Consider the following 27,494-nt stretch of genomic DNA (forward strand, 5'->3'; position numbering starts at 1 on the left):
AGTTTTCTACACAACATGCATTCTCACTTAATCCTCATTATAGTTTTATGAAATCTATACATAGACTCATCCTATGTTACAGATGATAAATTCAAGGCACAGAGAGGCCAAATAACTTGTCTGAAAGTCCTATGGCTAAAAAACTAAAGAGCAGAGGTGTGAGCTCAGGCAGTCTGGCTGCAGAGTTCATGCTCTTAATATATGATGATGCTATGTTTGCTGAGTCAGTAGTATGAGTCAGTAGTTAAAAGTGGGTAAATCGTCAAAAAAAGTCTTAGAATGTTGGTTTCAACAGCAATAGTGAAGAATCCTGTTGCGTCGTTCATGGGAAACTGCCATGCAAGAAGAATCAAGAACATAGCATTGACCAATGGTGTGAGCACTGGTTGAGAAGTTAGGAGACACAGAATCAAAACCTCTATAAGATGAGAGAGTTAAATGACATGCCCTCCATGTTTCTTTCCAGACAAGTGATTTTCTTAGTACTAGGATTTTTCAAGGCTTCTTCCAACAACAGGTACCTAAAAAGTCATAAATCACAAATGGAGTTGTGGAATTTAATGAAAGAAAGAGGAGGCCATCCCAATGTGAAAGAGGAAATAACTAGATGTTAGAATTATGGGGAAAACATGTTGCTGGTGTAGACCAAAACTGAAGAGACACATTGTTAAAATTTTAGTTATTTAGAATCATAAGCAGGGTTTAGAATGCCAGCTCTTACAAGGAGAGAATGTACTACTTTAAAATTTATTTCCATAGCATATATGCATGTACAGATACTTTATATACACTTTGTGATGATGATGGCAATATTAGTTTTTTAACATAATGATGAAGAACTCTGGAATACCAAAAAAAAAAAAGTCTGAGTGATTAGAAACCATAAGTACTTATATATACTATCTGCAAAGTGGGGCTACTATTAACCTCAAGGTTGATTGAGAGGATGAAATGAGATAAAGCAGAGAAAGTGCTAAGCACAGTGTCTGCTTCATTAGACACTGTTAATCAATGTTAACAACAACGATGATGACATGCCTCACAAATTAAACAGGTTCTAGGAAGCCATATCCAATTCTCAAGAATTTTAAAATAAAACACTCAAGTTAACATGTATGTATAACTTTAGGACATTGAAGCTATTCAAAAGATGACAGCCAAATATGATAGGATTTTAAACTCATAAGCATGGCATTGGTTTCATATATAATTTGTAATGTCTTTATTCTCTCCAGAAATTTATGTAAGAATATCATATCCTCTAAAGTTATATGGAGCCAAGGTCTCGTATGCTTTGTGTACATTCTGGGATCAGAGTTTGCTAATGAGAACTGACATATACCAACACGAAACAGTTTGGTGGTCCTATCCTTCTGTCCACAAGATTTAGGAAAAAAAAGAAAAAGTAAGTTTCGGGAAATTGCAAAGAAAGCACAGAGTTTAAAGTCAGAGACAACCTCCAGTTTCTTATCTGTGAGATTTTTGTATAAACCCATAGTATATTTTGAAAAACAAATGAGATACAATATATGCCAGTGCTTCACAAATGCTAATATTATTAAAAGTTATATTCTGAGAGAGAGGAAATCAAAATGGCATAGCATATACAGGCTTTGTTCATCTGCTCTTACAACCACATCAAAGTTGTGATGGAAACACGGAGCAAACAGCAAGCAGAGTCGCCTGGGGGTCTAGATGAACAAGCCCTACAACTAGGGAGAGAAATAAGAAATAACCCTGCAATGGGAGGATGTAAGATGGAGTGAGGATGTGGGACTGCCCACTCCCAAGCAGCTGAGTGGGACAGAGGCTACAGGAGTGAAGACAGCAGCTGCAGATGCCTCTAAAAGGGACTGGGACCACAACCAGACAGACATTTACGGTGACAGACTCGCTGACTCTGAGCACCTGTGCCCAATCGGCTGCTTGAGGGATCACCAGGAACTTTACAGGCTGATGCTGAGTTGTCAGAGTGGGGGCTGGAGGCGAGGCTTTCTCTCAGGCAGATGTGCTGGCAATATCCATTATTACTCTATTGAGCCCACCCCCATCCAAGTGTGCAGATACAGCCCTGCCATAGGTGAAACATAATCAAACTGGATAATATAGGTTGCTCCTCCCAGAGGATTCCCTCAATCTCCGCCTCCCCCAATTCATGGTCCTACCCAAGCCACATCCAGTGTGTTCTTGGCGAATGCTGTGCAACTTGCTGAGCAGCTCCAAGACCCACACTGGTGGCAGCTGGCCTCAGTTTCTGGCATGTCCGCTTGAGGCAATTATAAGCACAGCATCTGTGGATTGCTTCTGAATCTTAACAGGTGGCCCTGGAGGAGCACAGGCTGGGGCTAAAATTTGCCTGCAGTTGAACCCCTCTCAGGATTGAGCCACTGGACACCTAATACACAAAGCCATGCTAATGAGACTGGGAGACTTACTTATGAGCTTTGCTTAGTGCATAGAAAAAGATACAGAAAGGCAGCCAAAATGAAAAGACAAAGAAAGAGGAACCATATGAGAGAACAGAAGAGATCCAAGAATAATAGATTTAAGCAATCTAACAGATGCGGAGTTCAATGCACTGGTTATAAAGATGCTCAATGAATTTAGGAGAAGAGTAAATGAACTCAGAGAGAACTTTGACAAAGAGATAAAAAAAAAACATAAAAACAGAAATGGAAATTATAAAAGGGAACAAATCAGAAATGAAGAATACATTATCTGAAATGAAGTGTATATTAGAGGGAATTAGCAGAATGGAAGAAGACGATTGAATCACCAATACAGAGGATGGGGAAGCCACGATCACCCAATAAGAATGGCAAGAAAAAATAAGCAAAGACTATAATAATAATTCAAGGAGTCTTTGGGACAAAATTAAGTGTAAAGACATCCATGTCTTACAGGTCCCTGAAGGAGGAGAGGGAGAACAAGAATTCAAAAACCTATTTGAAGAACGATGATGGAAAACTTCCATCACCTGGTGAAGGAAATAAACATACAACCCCAGGAAGCTCAGAGAGTCCCAAGAAAGAGGAACCTAAAGAGGCCCACACCAAGACACATCATAATTAAAATACCAAATGTTTAAGACAAAAAGACAATTTTAAAAGCAGCAAGAGAAGATCAGTTAATCATCTATAAGGGAACTCCTATAAGACTGGCAGCTGATTTCTAAAAAGGAACTATGCAGGACAGAGGGCTTGGCACAGAATAGTCAACATGATGAAAGCCCAGGATCTACAACCAAGAATACTTTATCCAGCAAAGCTATCATTTAGAGTCAAATGACAGATAAAGAGCTTCCCACAAAAAAATAAGCTAAAGGAATTCAACAGCGAGCCACTATCACAGAAAATGTTAGAGGAACTTCTTTAAAAAGAAAAACCATGTATCAAAATCATGAGTAAAAAATGGTAATAACTACATATCTATCAATGACTACCTCAAATGGAAAAGAATTAAGTTCTCCAACCAAAGGATAGAGTGGCTGAGTGGATAAGAAAACAAGACCTCTACATATGCTGCCTACAAGAGACTCACTTCAGATTAAAAGACATACACAGACTAAAAGGAAGGGGATGAAAAAAGATATTGCCTTGATAAACCTAGAGGATATTGCACTAAATGAAGTAAGTAGCGTAAGGAAAATAGCCAACAATGTTGTAATAAATACATAAGGGGGAAGAGGAGCAATAGATTTAGTGTGGTGATCACTTGAGCTCTAATCACTATGCTGTACAACTGAAACTAATATATTAGTGTAAGCCAACTATTATGGAAAAAAATTGAATTGTACAATGTAAATATGAGAAACTAATTGTCTTTTATATTTTAATAAAGCTGGAGAAAAAAGAAGAAAATGTCATATCCTCTTACTTTATTTTATTTTATTTTTTGTTTTCAGTTACAATTGGCATACAATATTATATTAGATTCTGGTTTATAACATGGTGATTAGATATTTATAACTTATGAAGTGATCACCCTGATAAATCTAGAACACATCTGATATCATACATAATTATTACAATATTATTGACTATATTCTTATGCTATATTTTACATCCCCATAACTCTTATGTAACTACCAATTTGTACTTCTTAATTCCTTCTCCTTTTCACCCTGCCTCCCAACCTCCCATCTGGCAACTGTTAAAATGTTCTCTGTATCTATGAGTCTGTTTCTGTTTTGTTTGTTAGTTTATTTTGTTCTTTAGATTTCACATGTAAGTGAAATCATGTGGCATTTGCATTTCTCTGTCTGACTTACTACATTCAGCATAATACCCCCTAGGTTCATCCATGTTGTTGCAGATGGCAAGACTTCATTCTTGTTTTTTTATGGCTGAGTAATATTTCCTTGTACATATGTAACGGTTTTTCTTTATCTTTTCATCTATTGATGGACATGTAGGTTGCCTATGTATCTTGCTATTGTAAATAATGCTGAAATAAACATATGGATTCACCTGGCCCTTCAAAGTAGTGTTTTGAGTTTCTTCATATAAATACCCAGAAGTAGAACTACTGGGTCCTTCCTTGTCTCTTGTTATAGCCTTTTCTTTTTTTAAGTCTATTTTGTCTAGTATGAGAATTGTTACTCCAACTTTTTTTGTTTGTTTCTATTTTCATGAATTTTTTTTTAATCTTTTACTTTCAGTCTATGTGTGTCTTTCAATCTAAAGTGAGTTTCTTGTAGGCAGCATATGTAGGGGGCTTATTTTCTTATCGATTCAGTCACCCTATCTTTTTAAAATTATTTTTATTGAAATATAATAGACAGTTACTCATATTTACAGTGTAAAATTCAATGATTTTTTTCAATTATAGTTGATATACAATAATATATTAGTTTCAGTTGTACAACATTGTAATTAGAGATATATATAATTCACAAAGTGATCATCTCAATGAATCTAATGCCCCTCTGCCCCCTGCATATTTATTACAATATTATTGACTTTATTTCTATGCTATACTTTATATTTCTATGACTATTTCATAACTATCCATTTGTACTTCTTAATCCCTTTGCCCTTTTTCACCAACCCCCCAATTCACACTTCCATCTAGTAACCCTCAAAATATTCTCTGCATATATGAGTTTGTTTTCAATATTGTTGTTGTTTTTGTTTATTTTGTTCTTTAAAATCCAAATGTGCATGAAATTATATGGCGTTTATCTTTCCCTGTCTGACTTACTCCATTCAACACAATGCCCTCCAGGTCCATCATGCAATATCTTTTTCCATCCCCCTACTTTTAGACTCTGTGTGTCTTTTAATCTGATGTAAGTCTCTTGTAGGCAGCATATGTAGGGGTCTTGTTTTCTTATGCATTTAGCCACCCTCTCTATTGCTTGGAACACTTAATTCTTTTTCTTTTGAAGTACTTATTAATAGATATGTAGTTATCCCCGTTCTCTATTTATATTTTTGCTACATACTTTTTCCTCTTCTTAAAGAAGTCCCTCCAACATTTCCCGTAATGCTGGCTTGATGGTGATGGACTCCTTTAGGTTTTTCTTGTCTGGGAAGCTCTTTATCTGTCCTTTGACTCTAAATGATAGATAGCTTTCCTGGATAAAGTAATCTTGGTTGTAGATCCTGGTTTTTCATCATGTTGAATATTTTGTGCCAAGTCTTTCTGTCCTGCATAGCTTCTTTTGAGAAATTAGCTGCCAGTCTTATGGGTACTCCCTTGTAGGTAACTAACTGCTTTTCTCTTGCTGCTTTTAAGATTCTCTCTTTGTCTTAAACCTTTGGCATTTTAATTATGATGTGTCTTGGTGTGGGCTTCTTTGGGTTCATCTTGTTTGGGATTTGCTGCGCTTCCTGGGGTTGTATGTCTATTTCCTTCACCAGGTTAGGGAAGTTTCCTATCATTATTTCTTCAAATAGGTTTTCAACTTCTTGCTCTTCTCCTTTTGGCACCCCTATAATGCAAATATTGTTATGTTTGATGTTATCCTATATATTTCTTATGTTATCTTTATTATTTTGGATTCTTTTTTTCTTTTTGCTGATTGGGTGTCCTCTGCTACCCCATCCTCTATGCTGGTGATTCAATCCTCCATTTGATTCCCCCTAATAAACTTTTCATCTCAGATATTATATTCTTCATTTCTAATTGGTTCCCTTTTATAATGTCCTTCTTCATTTTTATGGTTTTTATCTCTTTGGTAATGTACTCACTGAGTTCATCTATTCTTTTTCTAAGTTCATTGAGTTTCCTTATAATCAGTGTGTTGAACTCTGTATCTCTTAGATTGCTTGACTCCATTATTCCTGGATCTCTTCTGTTCTCTCATATGGTTTCTGTTTCTTTGTCTTCCCATTTCGGCTGCCTTTCTGTGTCTGTTTCTATGTACTAAGCAAAACTAAGTCTCCCATTCTTATTAACGTGTCTTTGTGTAGTAGGTGTCCATTGGCACAATCCTGAGAGGTGTGCAGCTGCAGGCAAAGTTTAGCCCCATCCTGTGCCCCTCCGGGGTCACCTGTTAAGATCCAGGAAGCAATTCACAGATTCTATGCTTATAGTTGCCTCAAGAGGCCACACCAGAAACTGAGGCTGGATGTCATCAATGTGGGGCTTGTAACTGCTCAGTAAGGGGTATAAGGCACGCTGAGCACCCCGCCGGATATGGCTGGATAGTGCACAAATTGGGATGGAATGAGTTTCAGGAAGTCTTCTGGGTGGCTCAACCTCTGTTATCCAATTTGATGATGTCTCAACTATAGCAGTGCCTGCATCCCCATGCTGGGAGGGGGAGGGCTCAACAGAGGAACAATGGATTCCACCAGCACTTCTGCCCAGGAGAAAGGCTCATCTTCATCTCTTGCCCTAAAGCCCAAAAACTCAGGGACCTCCAGATGTCCCTGGTGCTCTCAAGCAGCTGACCCTGCATTGGAACTCAGAGTGAGCAAGTCCTGTACTGCAAACGTTCAATAACGTTTGTGGCCCCTTTAAAAGGAACTCTGGCACTGCAGCCTCTGTCCCACTTAGCTATGTGGATCAAGGCAGCCTCACATCTCTGCTCCCTCCTACCATTGCAGGATAATTCCTAGTTGTAGTGCCTCTATTCATCCAGACTCTAGGCAACTCTGCTTGCTGTTTCTTCTGTGTTTTGTCACATTTTGGGTATGGTCTCAAGAGGAGATGTGTAAAGCTTCCACTTTTCACAACATCTTGCCTCTCCCTTGCCACCCCATCTTTTGATTGGAACATTTAATCTATTTGCATTTAAAGTAATTGTTGATAGTTAAGTAGTTATTGTCATTTTATTATTCATATTTTTTTTTCTTTTTCCTTCCTCTTAAAGAAGTACTTCTAACGTTTCCTGTAATACTGGCTCGGTGGTGATGAACTCCTTTAGCTTTTTCTTGTCTGGGAAACTCTTCATCTGTCCTTAGATTCTAAATGATAGCTTTTCTGGGTAGAATAATGTTGATTGTAGGCCCTGGCTTTTCATCACTTTGAATAGTTTGTGCCAAGCCCTTCTGGTGTGCAAAGCTTCTGTTGAGAAATCAGCTGACAGACTTATGGGAGCTCCCTCATAGGTAACTAATTGTGTTTCTCTTGCTGCTTTTAAGATTTCCTCTTTGTCTTTAACCTTTGGCATTTTAATTATGATGTGTCTTGGTGTGGGCTTCTTTGGGTTCCTCTGGACTCACTGTACTTTCTGGGCTTGTATGTCTATTTCCTTCACCAGGTTAGAGAAGTTTTCAGTCATTTCTTGAAATACATTTTTGATTCCTTGCTCTCTCTGTCTTCTCCTTCTGGTATCCCTAAGATACAAATGTTGATATACTTACTGTTGTCCCAGAGGCCCCTTTGACTATTTTCATTTTTTTTTTTGATTCTTCTTTCTTGTTATTGTTCTGATTGGGTGTTTTCTGCTACCTTATTTTCTAAATCGCTGATTTGATCCTCTGCTTCATCTAATCTACTGTTGATTCCTCTTAAGGTATTCTTCTTCATTTCAGTTACTTTAGTCTTCATTTCTGACTCATTCTTTTTTTATGGTTTCTATGTCTTTTTTTTATGTTTACTGTCTTTTGTTGAAGTTCTCACAGAGATCATCTATTCTTCCCCTAAGTTCATTGAGCATACTTATAAGCAGAGTTTTGAACTCTGCATCTGATAGATTGCTTGTCTCCTTTTTGTTTAGTTCTTTTATTTTAACTTTGTTCTAGTCTTTCAGTTGAGGCATTTTTCTTTGTCTCCCCATTTTGGCTGCTTCTCTGTGCCTGTTTCTATGTATTAAGTAAGGCTACTCTGTGTCCCAATCTTAGTAGAGTGGCTTTATGTATTAGGTGTCCTGTGGGGCTCATTGGAGCAGTCTCTCTGGCTACCTGAGCTGGATGCTCCAGATGTGGTCTCTGTATGGGTTGTGTGTGTGCCTTTCTGCTGTAGTTGAGCCTTGATTACTGTTTACATATCAATAGGAGTGATTGACCCTTGGGCTGACTGGTTGTGAAGACTGGCTGGTGAGGAGCTAACCCTATAGAGCAAGATTCACTTTAGCAGGGCTCTGGTGCCTGCTCAGTCTGCTCTTTTGGGTGGGTCATCCTCAGATGGAGCCCCGGGTGGTGCTCTGGCCGTGTCAGAATCTTGCCACTGGGGTGGGGACCTACCACTGACCAAGTTCAGCTGTAGCCTGTACCCTGCCTGGGTCCACCTAGCAAAAGTCACCAAGAAATCTACAGATGGCTGCCACCTGCAATGGGCTTAAAAGTGCTTCTAGAGGCCTAGCCACAAACCGAGGTTGACTGCCACCAGTTGTGCTTGGGGCTGCTCAGCAAGAAGTACACTGATGCCAAATGCTGCTTGGTTGGGTTTTGTGAACCTTGAGAGATTTGGGGAAAGTCCACAGTATTAGCCCAAACAGGCCATTTGTGTAAAAAAAGTTACTAGAGGTGGCTTGGGTGTGCCTGCAAGTTGGGTACGGCAGGGTCTCAGGGAATTACTAGGATGGGGTGACTAGTTTTAGCCAAGTTGATGGAGACTCAGATATGGAGGCACCTGCTTCTGCATGCCTGCAGTGGGGAGGGTTCAACAAAAAGACAATTGCCTCTGTCAGCACTTCTGTCTGGGAGAAAGCTTACCCTCAAGCTCTTGCTCTGAAGCCAGACAACCCAGTTCCTCCCTGCATGTCCTTGGTGCCCCTCAAGCTGCTGCCCCAGCTCTGGAACTCAGCACAAATGAGTTTACCAGTGAATAATTCTGTGTGCATGAGCCCTTTAGGCGGAACTCCATCTGCCCTCCATTTCACGCAGAAGTTGTGGCTGTTTTCACAGCCAGAAGTTGTGGAACTTCTCTTCTCAGCACTGCTTCCCTTCGTTCCTCAGGGAGTACTCCACAGCTGAGATATCCCTCTTGATTCTCGACCGCTACCCATGGGAATGGGACCAGCTCGTTTTATGTCTCCACCCCACCTACCAGTCTCAAAGTGGCCTCTTCTGTGTTTCCCCAGTTGTAGGACTTTTGTTCAGCTAGACTTCAGGTGACTCTTAATGATGGTTATTCTGTAGTTTAGTTGTAATTTTAATGTGGTTGTGAGAGGAGGCAAGCACAGTATTCACCTACTCCATCATCTTGACTGGGACAGAGCCATATCCCCTTTTTAAATGGCTGCTTTAAAACCAAGCAGACAAGATTATCTGCTTTGTAGATTATCTCTATATGTCATCAATGCACTTATTATAGTCATCTCTCACCCTCTGTAGCATGTGCACATAACGAAGCAAGCCTATGACTTTTTCACCTCAATATCTCCAGCATTTAGCATTGTAGCTGACACAAAGTAGGTGCTGACACAAATATTTAAACTATGCACTTAAAGGAAGCAGAAACATTGATTTTAACCTAAATATTATGGGACACATAATGAGACTTGACGGCTTTGATGCACTTGTTTCCTTTTACAGGCCAATAAAATATATACAAGTTACTGTTTCATGCTTGGTTCTCAAGAATCAGATGCTGAAATGGAAGCTGTGGTGCAGGGTATTTATTAAGTATCAGCACTTGTGGAAAGCCAGGGGAGAAGCAAGCTTGGGCAGAAAGAGAAGCAGAGCTGGCATGCCTCAGACAGCCCAGTGGACAGCTCTGGAGTCAGGTTTGCCCACTAAAGTTGTCTTTCATCAGAACAAGATAGCCAGACTCTTATACCTCCACCTCTATCACTCATTGGATATGAGTCATTGCTGGAAGAGCATGCCCTTGGGCAAGGTAATTCTTTAGCTGAAGGGATTGACAGCTGAGGCAACAAATCCTTCCTTAGTGCTTGTTCATGTTCACCATAGCCACCAAATTTAAAATATTCTGTTTACCACACGAGAAGATGATATCCATATTTGAGGGCACAGAATGACTTTAATCAACAAGAAATTTTAAATTATATTCTGAATTGAATTAAATAAAATGCCTATGCTCTCATAAATTTATGGTAGAATATACCAAAACATTTCACTAATATAGTGAAGTCTTACAGAAAGATACTGGTTTGTTAGCATGTGATGTCATTTTCTCATGAAATACTGTCCTTCAGCAAGTAGTTGCTGGATATCTGTTTGTGCACTGAAACAGGAATTACTAAGCAAAGCATTCCTCCAGGTGTGTAATGATAGCACTATAGAAAGAACCTCTTTTCCCAGATGCAAGCCTCTCTACTGCTCTAACTCCTGAAGGGTATGAGCATGTCTGTCCACCAGGATGTGGTTGCACCTGGAGTCATGAAGAAGGCAGCATCAGCAGGACAAGATCCCTTTCTGATCTAAGCTTTCTCAACCTTTTGACCCCCATGCATCCAGTATTCCATCTTGAGTAGCTCTCTTGCTCAAGTGTGTATGTTTTGACAAGGCCTGAAGAAGTGACCAAAAACAGATCTATACCTTAATTTCTCCAAAGTCACAAGGAAGAAATCAACTTACTCAAACAGTTGCTAGTCATAGTGTGTATACACCCAACACATTATGTTCCACCTAATAGAACATAATGTGTTGGGTGGATTAGAAAACACTTGAGTTTAGTAGAAAGTCAACCACTATTTCTTCAGGACCAAGAAGGGTTGATTTGTTCTTAATTGTAAGTTTTAAAATGAATTCAAGAGCTTACATAAATAAGACTTAAGAGATTGGTCTAGGAAACTGAGATCTCAAGAAAATTCAGTCCATAAACCCATCTATCTTCTAATGCAGTGTTAATTCATTATTATTAAACGCTTATAAATGATGAGGGTAAATTTAGTTTACAAGAGGCTTGCCTTACACCATTATGGATTATCATACATATTTTTAATATTTTAGCTACTAAGATTATAACATATTTAATCCATCTTTATTCATGCATAGCAAATGGAGAAGACAGGTGAACATTCTTTAGGCATTCCAGCAGTAGTATTTTTCATTGGTTAATGTTTTCACTTGGTTCTCTCAGTCCTAAATAGGATAGACATTAAAATAAGGCTAAAAGTTTAATTTTTGAAAGATAAAATACAAATTCCATAGTAACTTAATATCCAATGTCTAAAGTCTCTCAGTTCTCAGGGCTATTTTTAGGTCTTCAGAAAAAATACAACATTTTTTCCTTTTTCTCAGCCCTGATGGTCCCCATTTAAACTTGCCTGTCTTGCCAAACTCTTTTCCAGCCCATTCACCATTTCAGCATCCAACATACTGAAAAGAGTGAGGTTCTTTTCACTGGTAGAGGGAAGGGAAGTATCTGTGGCTGTGGAGCAGGAAGCCTTGGTTTTAGTTCCAAACTCAAGATTTAGTATGAGACTTTGGACAAGTTCCTAGGTCTCAGCAGACCTCCATTTGCTCATCTATTTAGGGAGAGAAGAGGATGGGTGCTTTTTAATGGCCCTCTCAATGCCACTGTTCTATGATTCTCTAAAGTTTCAAGCATATTCTGTTCATTTCCATGGGGGAAGCTTTGACAGTAGACCATGTCATAGGATTTGAAGGAAATATTTTCTATGGCTTCCAGGGAATTTAGAAAAGATGAGTCATGTAACTATCCCCTCCAGTCCCAAATCGGTAGTAAGGAAATAAAGACTGGAGTTTGGGGCATGTGATTCTCAAAGCAAACTGAGTTTTCAAAGCTAGGAAGAGATATTTTAAGGCTAGAAGTATCGTTTCTACTTTCTGATTGGTGACGTAAAAGAGTAGCTATAAATGTGACCAGTGGTTAACACTTTCATTATCAGTTAAGAATTATAACCATTTAACTTTAGGTATCAAATTTAATTCTTTTTTTTTTTTTTATGACAAAACTTCATGTAATGGTCCAAATTACCATTTCATATTTGCCTTTAGAGTGAGACTTCCAACATAGTGGACTGGCTGACTCCATCACAATGAAGGTTAAGATTAAGGTCAAGGTTTAATAGCATTCGTTTCTCTGTGTTCCAAAGCCACAAATACAAATTTAACATTGTTAGCTCCCTGGAAAATGCGTGAAAGCTAAGCCAAAGAGTTTGAAAAACCATCACCTCTATAAGAAAAGTAATTCACAGGTTGGCTGCACTAACAGTGAGGTGCACATTCATCTCTAATGAACCAAGACAGCATGGTGTCAGAGTTGCCCTGGAAACTGAATTGCCAGTCTAGGTTAGTGTTGAGATGTCTAAAGTAGACATAGCACTATGCTGGCACCATGAATATTCTCATAATGCTCAGGAGTACCATTGGACATGGAGCACTGGATGGTCAATGGAATAAAAACCATTGTTAGTGAACTATCTGTCCTCTTCAGACTTCATTCATGGATACTTATTCTCTTCTGAGAAAAGTGAAGAGGCTAAAAAGGAGACAACTTCTCTATTTCATCCTATAGTTCCTAAGGAAGCCAGATGCATCAGATTTTGTGCTTATTTAATAAATTAAATTCTGAGATTAAAAGCCAAATAAACCACCACAAACCTAGGACATTAATTTCAAAAAAATGCCCTTCCAGCATGCATTCTAGAACCCCGTCTCCCTCTTTCTGGACTCCCCCACAAACCAGAGGGATACATCATAGTAGGATATTTAGTAGGAAAAAACAATACTTACACAGTCGAAATTTTGACAATACTCTCTTTTTATTTCACAATATGGGAATAACTCAAATTTTAGTCTTAAAGACCAAAATATATTTGAACCAAATGTTCAGAAGATGAGCCAGGCCACCATTTTGGCAACAAGTTTCACATGGACAAGAGAATGTTGGAGAAGGATGCCCACAGCATGGCTAAAGCTATAGCACACCCACAAATAGATTCATACTTTGTTGTCTAATTTACATGCATGAGTACAATGCATTCTTCATGCCACTAGTACATATATGCTTTTTTCAAAGTCAGTACAGGATCTAAATTTGTGCAGGTCTTTTAAAGTCTGCGTCTATACAAAATTTTATCATAATTTATCTGCGAGAGCCTTTAGGTGACAAATTCTTTATGCTACCTTTACTTCCCAAAAGTCATTTCTGAATAATAATTACAGCTACCAGGAGTTCCAGCATCACATAAAAGAATCTGTTTGTTAGTTATTTGAATGTCAATAAACTGGCTGTGAGTGAACCTGGTTAAACATATCCACATGCTTGGTGCCTGGAATTTGAAATTGGTAATCTTTAGCAGCAATAGCAACTCTAGACCAAATGACAAGATAAACAATAACCAGACAATGTCCCAGACAGAGCTGAGTTTTCCTGCTTTGCAAAGCAAGTGCTTCCCTAATCTGCACAAAACAGTAACAGCCTGACCCACTATTGCCTGGGGGCCCACTTTTCCTATTAATACTGAATTGTTGGAAACCCAAACTACATTCAGCGCCAAGGGGGAACATGCTTGAATCTGAAAAGGGAACTAAAAGAAATTGTACCAGGGAAAGGAGACAGAAATAGAAAACAAGTTCCCAGAGTATCTCTGTCAACAAGCATGTAGAGTCTTTATTACTAGAATATGCAGAATCCCGTGAAAATTGCTGCATCTTTTTTTGCTTTAACTCTTTACTTGCCAGTCCTTCCCTGGTGGGTTGAACTGCCTCAACAAAAATGGGAGGCTGTCCCATCCAGAAGCCACTGAACAGCAGGTCTCAGGAGCCACACTCCTCGCAGAGACAGGAGAGGATGTACCGGTAGGTGGCCGTGAGTCGCATGCCCCCTGAACAGCGCAGCCGCAATGCCTTCAGCTTAGAGGTCTGGGGCCGGCAGCAGTGACAGGAGGAGCGGAAGGGCTGCTTGAGGACAGCGCTGAAAGACACCAAGGGCTCAGAGCGCGATGCCTGGCTGCATTGCCCCTCACACCTGGCCAGAAGCACCATCTGGGGAGAAAAGAAAGGTGGTTACCCTGCGGAGATACCAAAACCTCAGCCAGGCCCCACAGTCTCCTTTAAAAGGCACTAACACTCTTTGTCAATTTATGCTGATTAGACCAGTGGCTTTCAACTCTGGGTGCACATTAGAATCATCTGGCAAAACTTGTTTTGTTTTGTTTTTCAGTTGGCAAACTTGTTTTTAAAATGTCAACATCCAGGCCCCATATCAGACAAACTGAGTCAAAATCACTGAAGATAGGACCAGACTTTTGTGATTTTCAAAGCTCCTTAAGTGATTCTGACGTGCACTGAGAATTTAGAACAACTGGCTGAGGCTCACCACCATGACATGCAAATAAAAATCCAAAGACAAAAGAAATTTCTTCAAACAGGTAGCAGTCTACCATGGGCCCAATGCCAATTCTACCAGTCTCAAAATGCAGAAAGTCATTCCAAATTAAAATCAGAGAGTAAAGAATAACAACATAGAGCTCCAGTCAAGATGGCGGAGTAGGTAAACACTGTGCTTGCCTCGTCTCACAACCACATTAAAATTATAACTAAACTACAGAAAAACCATTGAGAATCACCTGAAATCTAACTGAACAGAAAGAAGTCCTACACCTGGGGACACACAGAATAGGCCACCTTGAAACTGGTAGGAGGGGCAGAGACATGAAACAGGCTGGTCCCACTCCCGCATGTGGCAGTTGAGAATTGTGAGAGGTATCTTGGCTGCATAGGTCCTCTCAGAGAAGGGATAGATCCCGGCCCCACACTGGGCTCCTCAGTGCCAGAAAGAGAAGTCCTCAGAACATCTTGCTGTGAAAATCAGCAGAGATTGTGGCTGAGTGAGACAAAGGGTTGGGGATGTTCCAGGCACTCTTAAGAGACCCAGCACAAAATTACTTGCTGACAGACTCACTCACTCTGAGCTCCAGCGCTGGGAGAGCAGCTCAAAAGGTGCTAGGGACACACGGGGAGGAAATGAGTTGTCTAGCTTCAGAGTGAATGCTGGAGGGGCAGGTTTCTCCCAGACAGAAATGCTGGCAGAGGCCATTGTTCCTTTGTTGAGCCTTCCCCCACCTGGCTTGCAGACCCAGGCAGATGCCATATTTGAGTCTCCATCGGCTTAGCTAAAACTGGCCACTTCACCCTAGTGAGTTCCTGAGATCCTGCCCCTCCCAACCTGTGGGCCTGTCTAAGCCTCTTTCACTGGATTTTACAAATGACCAATCTTTGTTCATGCTACAGACTTTCCTAAAATCTCTGAAAGGTTCACAAAACCTAAACAAGCAGCATCTGGCTAAGATGCCCTGTACTTCTTGCTGAGCAGCCCCAACCCTGGAACTAGCAGCAATTGCCTTGATTTGGGACTTGGCCTCTCAAGGCACTTCCAAGCCCAGCATGAGTGGCAGCCATCTTCAAATTGCTGGGTGGCTCATGCCAAGTGGCCCCAGGCAGGACATGGGCTGCAGCTGAACTCGGCCTGAGGCAAGGCCCCTCTCAGGAGGCCCCAGCCTGCATGCCCAGCGGCCAGCTCTGGTCTGAGATAGAGCACTACCTGGGGTCACATTTGAGGACGACACACCCAAAGGACAGATAGGTCAGGCACTAGAGCCCTGCTAAAGCGAATTTTGCTCTGTAGGGTAAGCTCTGGCACAACAGCTCCTTCACTGGTCATGGCCAGTCATCACAGCCTGAAGGTCAATCCTCCCATTGACAAGCAAATAGCAACCAAGGCTCAACTACAACAGGAGGGCACACACAACCCATATAAGGGACATACCTGGAGGACCGAGCTCAAGTGACCAGGGAAGACTGTGCCACTGGGCCCCACAGCACACCTACTACATAAGGCCACTGTACTATGACCAGGACACGTAGCAGGCCTACCTAATACATAGAAACAAACACAAGTAGGCAGCCAAAAGGGGAAGACAAAGAGACATGTCCTAAATGAAAGAACAGAACAAAACTCCAGGAAAAAAAACCCTAAACAAAATGGAGACAATCTACCAGATGCAAAGATCAAAACACTGGTTTTAAGGATGCTCAGTGCACTTAGGGGAAGAGTAAAGGAACTGAGTGAGAACATTAACAAAGAGATAGAGAACATAAAAATGGAGACAGAAAACATAAAAGAACCAGTCAGAAATGAAGGATACAATAACTGAAATGAAAACTATGTTAGGAAGAATTAACAATGGATTAGATGAAGCAGAAGATCAAATCAGTGATTTAGAAGATAAGGTAGCAGAAAACACCCAATCAGAACAACAACAAGAAGAATAAAAGAAAAAGGAGAATAGTTTTAGGGGCCTCTGGGACAACATCAAGTGTACCAACATTTGCATCATAGGGATACCGGAAAAGAAGAGAGAGCAAGAAATTGAAAACCTATTTCAAGAAACAATGACTGAAAACTTCCCTAACCTGAGTAGGAAATAGACATACAAGCCCAGGAAGCACAGTAAGTCCCAAACAAGATGAACTCAAAGAGGCCCACACCAAGACACATCATAATTAAAATGCCAAAGGTTAAAGACAAAGAATCTTAAAAGCGGCAAGAGAAAAGCAGTTAGTTACCTACAAGGGAGCACTCATAAGACTGGCAGCTGATTTCTCAACAGAAACTTTGCAAGCCAGAAGGAATTGACAGGAAATATTCAAAGTGAGGAATAACAAGGACCTACAACCAAGATTACTCTAACCAGCAAAGCTATCACTAGAATCTAAGGACAGATAAAGAGCTTCCCAGATAAGAAAAAGTAAAAGGAGTTCATCACCACCAAGCCATTATTACAGGAAATGTTAGAGGGACTTCTTTAAGAAGAAGAAAGAAAAATAACAAAGATAAAAAAATGTGAATAATAAAATGGCAATAACTACATATTTAGCAACACTTACTTTAAATGTAAGTGGGTTAAATGCTCCAATCAAAAGATAGGGTGGCCGAATGGATAAGAAAACAAGACCCTTACATATGCTGCCTATAAGAGACTCACTTTAGATCGAAAGACACACACAGACCAAAAGTAAAAGGATGAAAAACATGTTGCATGAAAATGGAAACAAACCAAACCAAACCTGAGGCAGCAATACTTAAACCAGACAAAACAGACTCTAAAACAAAGGCTATAATAAGAGACAAAGAAGAACCCAGTACTAACATTTCTGTGTATTTATTTGAAGAAACTCAAAACACTACTTTGAAGGGACATGTGAATCCATATTTTCATGCAACACTATTTACAATAACCAAGATATGGAGGCCACCTGGGTGTCCATCAATAGATGAATGGATAAAGAGGTGGTACATATATACAATGGAATATTACTCAGCCACAAAAAGAATGAAATCTTGCCATCTGTAACAACATGGATGGACTTAGAGGGTATTGTGCTGAATGGAGTAAGTCAGGCAGAGAAAGACAAATGCCATATGAGGAATCTAGAGAACAGGATAAACAAACAACAGAAACAAACTCACATTTACAGAGAGTATTTTGATGGTTGTCAATTTGGGAGTGGGAGATCTGTGAAGTGGGAGAGGATTAAGAGGTACAAACTGGTAGTTACAAAACAGTCATTAAGCTATAGAGTTTAACATGGGGAATATAGTCATTAGTATTGTAATAACTACTGGATTTATTGGGATGATCATTTCCTAAGTTATATAAATTTCTAATCCTTGTTTTGAACACTTGAATTAATACAATATTGTATGTCAACTATAATTGAAAAAATAAAAATATATACATTTTTTAAAAAAGAATAACTGCAGAAAAAAAGAATTTATTAAGTGCAGGATATTGCTAAACAAAAAGAATATGGTTTCTGAAGAAGAAAAAATGGGTAAACTGAGTGATACTTAGGGAAAAATATTCTAGGCACTACAACTTGAAACAAGAGCTTGAAATCTAAACAGAATACATTTGGGGCCCTAGAATGGTATTTCTGGGCTTATATATTGATGAAGTCTGAGATTTATGCAATGACATCTTCAGAGTCATTTAGGACAAATACTAACTCATTCTAACCATCCCCATTTCCAAAGGTAGATTACAATGATAATAAAGCTCGAGATGAAATCCAAAGGCTGTGTTCTTTATAAGTGGCTTTTAATGTGGCTTCAGAAAACAGACTCTTTTAAGAATCTGTTACAAACTACCAAAGTTACCCCCAGAACAATGGACATAGCACACACTCAATATTTTGCATACAGCTTAAGGGGTGAAGCAGAGGCTCACTTATTTATCTTATACATAAATCCTGGTAACCTAGGAGTGGCTGCCATGGGTAGGTAGGGTGGGCAGTTTGACTCATTAAGCTATTCATTAAGCACAGAGAGGGTGAGGGGAACCTGAGATTATTAATCCATATTTATGTGGGAAGGTTTTGTTTGGTGAATTTCATATTAAGTGATGGAGAAAAAGTTGCCCTATAATTCCAGAACCAACAATAAGAACATAAAAAGTGGAATTATTCAAATAAAAGATTAAAAGGTACATACATATATGTATATACATGAAACCATTTGACATTTACTTCATGATATTTAAGGAATTAGCGGTTATTAAAAACTCACCAGCTGTTATCTCTGACATTATCCTTTAGGTCAGAATTAAACACCCAAGGATTAAAAGATGGAAATGACTTTCCAAAATGAAGAGAAGATGACTTTTGATAATTATAGATCACTAACATCATTACCTGAGAAGATGCTGGGATGAATCCAACAATCTCTTAGCAATCAACAAGAGAATATGAGATACTAGGAAACAACCAGCAGGGTTTGGCGAAGATAAGCTGAGCAAGACCTACTGATTTATTTTCTCTGAAAGATCACAGAAGCAGAGAGAAAATGGCAGCTGCTTTGATTTTATTAAAGCTTTGATTCTGCTCTCCACATTGATAGGTGAAACAGACATGATCTTAAATAGGTTTTGAGAGATTATGCCAGAGGTCAGTAGTACCTGGGCCAGTCTTTGGTGCCTACCCCATCCCTCTAATGAGAGAGGGAGTCCAAGGTCTTCCCCAGACCTTTCTCTGCACACCTACCAGTACACGGGAAGATCTCCTTGACATCTTACTTTGAAGTAGTGTTCAATTTATTCATCTCTAATTTAGATAATCTATTAGGTAGATTAAGCAGTTATTCAAAGAATCACCTCCCAAAGTGGAGTCTTTAGAGATCTAGTTTCAGTTTGGATGAATATGGCCGAACTGGGCCAACGGACTTAATGCAGAAGAGCAAAAACATGATGGTACATCATCCCCAAATGATATAGATACAGGTGAACCAAATGTAGACCTCAAATGACAAGGCAATCAGCGCTGTCTGTAAAATGACCAAGTTGGCAATATAGGGCCATTTGTAGAAGAACTATCATGATAGTGATTTCACTAAAAGTTTTCAGAGTCTCGATCTCCACCTTTGGCTCATTCTGAAAGATAAGAACTCCAGCACCGAAGATCCTGGCAATACCTTAAATGGGCCCCTCTTCCTCAGGAGCTAGAATTTCTGAGTAAGGAGAATGCACAGACATGTACAATAAACACCTTTAGTGGTTCCTGCCCGCCTGCCCCTCAGCCTTCAGAATAAAATCTAAAATCCTAAATCCTGAATCTAAGGCATTAAGATCCTTCATGATCTGGATTTCACATATCTTTCCAGTCTTTCTTACAGCTGTTCTCATTTTCATCACCCACTCCCTATTCTGATCTAGCTTAATTACTTAGGAATCCATGGAACTATCCTGAATTTCCCTGCCTCTTCTCTTTGCTCATGTCTTTCCTCTCTTGGGAATGCCCTTTCTTCTTAGTTCTGCTTAATGAAATCCTAACTATCCTCCATTGTCAGATTCATATGCTTTCTCCTTGAAGAAGAGACTGTGAAATAATATTGGGCCCTTGATGTTCTCAACACACACATGCAAATCCCCTCTGGGAGATTCCCAATATATAGATCTCATCGCAAAGCTGAAAATTATATTAAAGTCTGCTGTGCTTTGTGAATGTATGTTGGATAAGTAAAGTGAGGAGTCTGGAAGACAAGATCCATAAATGTCATTAAGAAATGGAAGGGATAAATATCTGCTCTCCAGATTCACTCTCGGTACTCCACATTTTAGTCTCTGGCATGCCTTGCTTGTGTTACAGATATAACGAACATTTTCTGACTTCTTCCAAAACAGAGTTTCTCAAATTATAATATGTATGTAAATAATCTGAGGAATCTTGTTAAAATGTAAAATGTGATTAAGTAGTTCTGAGTGAGGCTAGAGATTCTGAATTTTTCATAGGATTCTGGTTGATGGTACTGCTGGACTAACATCCACACTTTTACTAGCAAGGCTCTGGACCTGTTAAAGCCTAAGAGGCTCTCCTCCAGATGCATCACTAGATAGTGATAATTTAGCTAATAATAATAATGGCAGCAAAAATTTATCAAGCACTTACACCATTCAATCTCATTTAACCTTCATAACAATCCTATACTAAAGGTACTACATGTTATTTCCTGTGCTATTACTACAGATAAGGCTTAAAGAGTTTAAATAACTTTATCGAACTCACATATCTGGTAAAAGGCCGAGCTGGAATCAAACCCATGTCTGTCTAAAACCAAACCCCTGGTCTAAATCACTATAATATCCCACCTCTCCCTGATATAAGATGTTTTCCTGAGGCATGAGTCAACTCACACCTTCTCTAATCTACTTTGATCTGCCTCTGAGAGACCTAACCATATCGCAACCATACAAGTCTGACCTTTTTCTTATAGGCTTTTTGGGACACATTTTCATCACCTCCAAGGTTATGCAGAGATGAATCTTCTAAGAGCCATAGTAGTCCTAAATAATATCTCCTCCACTATCAAGACCTTCATTCAGCTCCATCCCCCAGTGATTTGGGGACTCCCAGGGACTCCGAGCAATTCACTGGACAGGACCACATACTCTCTAACTTCTAATCAATTCATCCTTCAGTTCGACAAACTTTTGACACCTTCAAACACCAGTTTGCCTGCCAAAACATGGTGGCCCCCAGTTTGTGGTTGATGTACATTCCTCATGTTTGGGTAACTGCACTTCAGTGCTCTTAATGGAGAGTTCCCACACTGCTCCATTATCAAATCAGGAAAATAGTTTCTTTTGTCAAAATACCCATGTGGGATTCCATCGTTAGACAATGGGTTCAACAGTTGGTTATTGCTCATAAGACCTCCTATTGACTTCTCACAGCCCAAGTGGGTGACAGATACATGTTATTTGCTTTGAGTCCAGTTTAACTTTTACTATCTTGTATTTCAGAAAAAAGTGCCCTTATGCTAGGAAGCTAGGCAACTCCTCCAGCAGCCCTTTTGTATCCCCCAACCTTGGAGTCACTTGGCTCCAGCTCAATGTGAAAGCCCATTTCTCCCAATAAGAAGCAGAACTACCAGGTTCAGAGTGTTTGTTCAAGGATAGGCTCCTTCATGTTCTAATCTAATTTCTATGTGCTGAGGCTAAGAGTGATAAAAAGGTCCTTGGGGTATAATAAAAGAATAGTAAGGATGATGATACATAACATGTTTTGAACATTTACTAGGCTCTAGGCACTGTGCCAAGCCCTTCACATGCAACTTAATTCTTAATAAACATTTCATAAGATAAACTCTCCCCATTTTACAAATTAAGAAATTAAAAGGCAGAAGATAAGTTACCAGCCTGAAGTCACATAGTTGTACAATGAAGGGCCAGGCTTATGAACCAAGACTGTCTGATTCCTGAGCCTTCTCTCCTAACAACGGCATTGCACTGTTAATCCACGACAGTCAGCCTTTCAAGCTCTCAGGTTTCATAGTGTTATGACACTCAAGATGGTCATGGACAAGTTCAGGCTACATTGTGAGATCAAAGATTGTACTGCTCCTTCTGGTGAATCTGCCATAGTTTTTAGACAGTTATGTCTTTTCTGCGACACACAACTATCTTCTGAATGAGAAAAAAAAAACCCAGGCACAGATGGTTTTCATCACCTTTGTTGAAAGACTCTTACCATCGCCAAAGTCATTTTCTTCTCCTGTTATGTTGAACTCCCATGAATTCCTGGCTCAGGCCATGACTGATTAGATGTCTCCATCAGTATCAGAATAAAGACACACCTCTCCATTCCTAGAACAGGGTTTGGACTATTTTACCCCAATTGAGTGAGAAACATATTTTGTCTTTTTTTCTCAGTAGTGAACATTGTGCATTTCTTATTCTATGGCATCCCTTGAAGCACTCCCTTTCTCCTCAGGAACAATATTTATCCACGTTTCTTCCATTCCTTTTCTCACCAACGCTCTCAACAAGTGACTGTTTAACTCATCTCTCAGATCAACCTATACTAGGCTGACAGCATCAGCAAAATTGCAACCAGAGGAATAAAGCAGGGTAGGGTGGGGGGGGAGTGAGATCTTTGATGGGATGAGTTGGAACTCTGAAAACTCCAACTGGAATCTGTTCACAATTCAAATAGACATAAGGAGGCTTTTGCACACAGAACAATTCCTCTCTCCCCCATTTATTTGAAGCATTATAAGGGCCAAAATTTTGTCTTTTTTTTTTTGTATTTTTGTGCCTCCAGTACCTACCACAGTGGCAGTACATAGTAGGCATTCAGTATACAATTGTCTTTCTTTAAAAAAAAAATTAAATCATATCTGCAACAACATGGATGAAACTTGAGGTTATTATGCTAAGTTAAATAAGTCAGAGAAAGACAAATATGGTATGATATCACTTATATGTGGAATCTAAAAAACAAAATAAATGAACAACAAAAAAACAGAAACAAACTCATACATACAGAGATCATTTTTATGGTTGCCAAATGGGAGGGAGTTTGGGGGATGGATGATAAAAGGGAAGAGATTAAGAAGTACAAATTGGTCGTTGCAAAATAATAACAGAGATGTAAAGTACAAAATATGGAATATAGTCAATAATATTGTAATAAGTATGTACAGTGTCTAATCACTATGTTGTACACCTGAAACTAATATAATATTGTATGTCAACTATAATTAAAAAATAAAAAATATATTTTAAAAATTAACTCATATCTCCTCAGTAGTTAATTGTGTTATAAACTTAATATTCCTGACTCTCTCGTTTCTTCTACTGCACTATGAACTTCATGGGCAGCAGTAGGAGATGGCTTGGGGATCCTAACTGCTCCTTCCCAACATGAAGCTCAGTCCTTGGCATGCCAGGACCCTTTTCCTCTGGGATTGTCCCAGGATTTGTCCCCTGAACCCTCCTCTTCTATTGGCGCAGCCCCTGTGGCCCTTCAGAGTTCAGCCAACCATATGTCATGGTTTCATGCCCTTGGCCTGGGGCTACCATCTCCCACTCATCTTCCTCACCAGCTCACTATCCCAATCTCAGTTCCTGATAATCTCTCCTTGGCTTGAATCCAGAAGTCATCCAGCTCCAGTCCTTCTTTCCTCCATTCACCTGGGAGGGGAGGTCAGACAGCAAGATCTATTTCTCTTAAACTTTTATCCCCACTCTTAGCACCCAGCACAGCAGCTTACATTTTCTTTGTTCTTCTGCATGCTCCTCCCAACCCTGCCAAGTTTCTGTGTTCAACAAGAACCACAATGAGGTTCATTCTCCTAATCCTTTAAGGTTATAGGAGATCCCAATAGTTATTGAGATCGCAGTAGTGACTGAAATAGAAAAGTAAGTCTAAACACCTGTCCAGTTTATAACTTCATCATCAAGATCATAATATCATTTATTAATGTCTACTATATGCCAGCCACTGTGCTGGATGCTTTTCAAATATCATTGCCCATGCCTTTAGGTAGACAGCATTTTACATGGCAAGAAATTCACTCATTTGGCATGTGGAACTGGAATTGAAACCAGGTCTATCTCACTTCAAAGTCTAGAATGTCTCAGTTCTATTAAAGACACCCCAGATAGCTCGTTTCCATTAACCACCGACTTTTGCCTATTTGTTCTATAGCCTTTACTCACTTAGAAGTTCAGGAAAGATTGTAAATGAACCTGCCACTCCCGGAATCTTTTGTACCCAATCTGAGGAGGTCTCACCACTGAAAGCCACCAGACACATCCTAATTTGTGGCCACAATGACCTCCTTGGTGGACCCCTGTAGCTAGTCCTTTCTGCCTGACTCCACCTCAGCTCTTTCCTGAATTTTTAGAAGATGGGCAACAGGCCCCTGGAGCTAGCCAGTTGTAAGTTTAGGGCTAGCGGGGAACAAGAAGTTTTATGGAAGGTTCCCAGGAAAACTTTCACTACTAGTTCTAATTCTAGAAAGATTATTGAGTAAAAAAAATCATAATTTGCAGCAGATCAGAAGTTGAGCTTAGTTCCTGCTTTCTACTTGCATTCCTTCAATATGAAGATACAAATAGTTGAAAGATGGATACTCTGAAGCAGACGTTGCCATTCCTGGACTATATGACATGGAACAATCTACTTAATACTTCTTTCAGGTTTCATTTTTTCTTGCCAGTAAAATGGGAATGATGTCTCCTATCACAGGTTTGTTAGCATTGATTAGATTACATAGTATGAAGTTCCTGACACATATTAGATGTTCAAGCAAGTGCCCTCCCTTCCCTGAGCCTGGATCACAAACTCCCCTTCATCTGTCTTCTTAAGGCCATACACTGAATACTTGTAAGTCAGGAAGCATTAACAATTGAAAAGTAAACATTAGGCATGTTTCTAGTAAATAATAGCCTTTGAATATCATGTTGGGGGAAAATTTTTACAGAGAGGAAAAATCTACCTAGTCTCCTAGGGTAGATTTTTGTAAAAACTGTTGTCTGTTTTCTATATGGAAGTTAAATGCTTTATCACAAGTCTACAAAGACAAACAACTTTATTAAATGAGACCCATTAGAGAGAAGACCAGCCTGAGTCTGTGAAAGTTAAGAATTATGAAATAATTTAAAATTAAAAACAGTTTTTGTTTGGGGGTACATAAAGAAAATCAATTCAGGAAATGTCTGGGTAGTCTAGATTCTTCCAGGCATATTTTATGGCCAAGGAAGCACCATTTATGTAAAACTATTGCTATATTTGAGATAGTTTTGGATGTTTGAAAACTGGTCATTTTTTATGAAATTACAAATATTTCTCCTACTATCACAATTTTGTGCTATTTACCATGGCATTCTGGAAGAAACAGAAGTGAACAAGGATAGATTAAAGTGTATTTCCGGACTCATTCTCAAGCACTGTGAGTTTGTTGGGTTCGAGTTAATGACATCTCTTCTTTGACCTTCCCTTAACTAATGTTATAATTGCTAAGGCGTGCCTCCATCATTTCACATTTCACCAAATCTTTCCAGATTGTTTTTTTTTTTTTTCATTTTTGGAGACACTCCTGTTTCTTTGTTCCTTCTTATTATCACATTGACACTTTCTTTGAAATAATTTTAATTCCTTTTTTCTAAAAGAATTATGATTATGGAAGACAACTCATCAGAGGAAGAAATCATCCATGGAATAAGAAACACTAAATCCTAGCTGGTAACAGTATCTTGAGGTGGGGGAGGAGAAGCTAATAATTGCTCCAGTCAATTTCTGAGCAATCACTGTTGTAAAATCACGTCCCACCTCTTTTTACCAGTTTGTTTTAGGTTTTATTCCCTAAGAAGGGATTGCAGTCTTGAAAAAAATTTAAGTTTATCTATTTACTTTTTGTTTATTTCTACAAGTACAAATAAGAGACAGAAAGTTTTTCTTAAGTACAAGCAAGACTTTGGGACAAACAAATATCTTTTGTGCTGTTTGGTAACATTTAACTCTCTACTTGTCACAATCTTTCTCCTTAGGTCTATTTTTTCCCACAGTCATAGATCTTACTAATATAATGATTAAAATTATTTAACTTAAATTCTGATTCCCCAAAACTAAAACAAGCCATTATCATTGAGCTATAATCAGAGAAGTTATGGAAATTTTAAAGACAGACAGAAGTTGTAATGTTTTTAAATGGAGGGTAGAGAGATTAACTTATATGGTCTTAATTCTAATGATTGATATTACAAAAAGTTCTTAATTATACTGGTAACTTAAAAAATACTTGCCACATGAGAATGTTTAAGTGATTTTTAGTCTCAGGACTAAAAATGAAAATCTCTACAGTTGGCCTAAACAAATTTTTATTTACCAAATGTGAGCAAATTCCACTCATATGACTGTTTGGGGGCAGTGACAGTCATGAGAATTCTAATTCTGAGTCTGTTCTTCCCTACTATGTGCTTCCCTTCTGGTGGCTCATGTGTCTGGCCACTCTTGGTGGTCTTTGAAGCATGATAGTGTTTCCTACATCTTGTGCCAAAACTGAGACATCACTTGCATAGAGTGCCTGTGCAAAAACACATACAACCTATTCCAAACAAGAATGACATGCGTAAATAATGTAAAATGACAAATGACCAAATTACCATTTATCTTTTGAAATAATTTTAACATAAACATGGAAGGTGAAGAAAGCTTGGACCGTAAAGCCAATGACCAACTATTTCATCAGGAAACTCTTTGAAGAACCCCTCAAGAAATACGTTTCACTGTTCAATCATATTTCTTGACTCCCCTTCCTCTTTATTGCTGGTGGAGGTAGAAGGTATTATGATAACTTATAGACTCCATGATTTTTTTCTTGAAAAGAATACTACCGCTCACAAATTTCACAGCCAAAGATGAAACACACCCCTCAACCTTGTGTTTAGCAATGATTTTATTGTGAGAACTTTCCATCCTTTCCTATTGACCTTGAGCAGCCTGAAAAGAGAGAAGCTGGCTGTGTGTGCACAAGGTCAATTAGTCAGCTTTACTGACAAAACTGCAAAGTATGATGGGAAACCCTAAAAGCATGACTCTCTCACAAGCCCTGTGGGCCAACCTTATAGTTCGGGTTTGAGCTATCATCATAGTTATCCATCTCCTGGCTTCTCTCCTGTTTCTGGAAGTAATGCTACCTCACAGAAATCTTGATCTTACCTTTGAGCTACACTTGTACAATGGATGACTGATAGAATCGACATAGTGGTGCCTCATGCAGCGTCGAGGGTCCGAGTCCATCATGAACGAGCTGTCTGTTTTGCTGTCTGTATCTCCCATTAGCGCCAGCAGGGAGAGTACAGTAAAGGATGCAGCTAGTACATG

The 27,494-nt window shown here is 39.2% G+C and overlaps 1 protein-coding gene across 1 annotated transcript; it reads right to left on the reverse strand.

Annotated features, from left to right (window-relative positions):
• Positions 1 to 13,075: 13,075 nt before the first annotated feature.
• Positions 13,076 to 27,488, reverse strand: NDP (NDP, norrin cystine knot growth factor). The gene is made up of 2 exons (XM_006917907.1): positions 27,330 to 27,488; positions 13,076 to 14,312 (listed from the first exon to the last, which is right to left on the reverse strand). Exons 1-2 carry the CDS (start codon positions 27,447 to 27,449, stop codon positions 14,085 to 14,087), a joined length of 348 nt encoding a protein of 115 aa, XP_006917969.1. The 5' UTR covers positions 27,450 to 27,488; the 3' UTR covers positions 13,076 to 14,084.
• Positions 27,489 to 27,494: the final 6 nt, after the last annotated feature.

Source organism: Pteropus alecto, unplaced genomic scaffold (genome assembly GCF_000325575.1).
Source record: "Pteropus alecto unplaced genomic scaffold, ASM32557v1 scaffold77, whole genome shotgun sequence".
Classification (NCBI taxonomy): domain Eukaryota; kingdom Metazoa; phylum Chordata; class Mammalia; order Chiroptera; family Pteropodidae; genus Pteropus; species Pteropus alecto.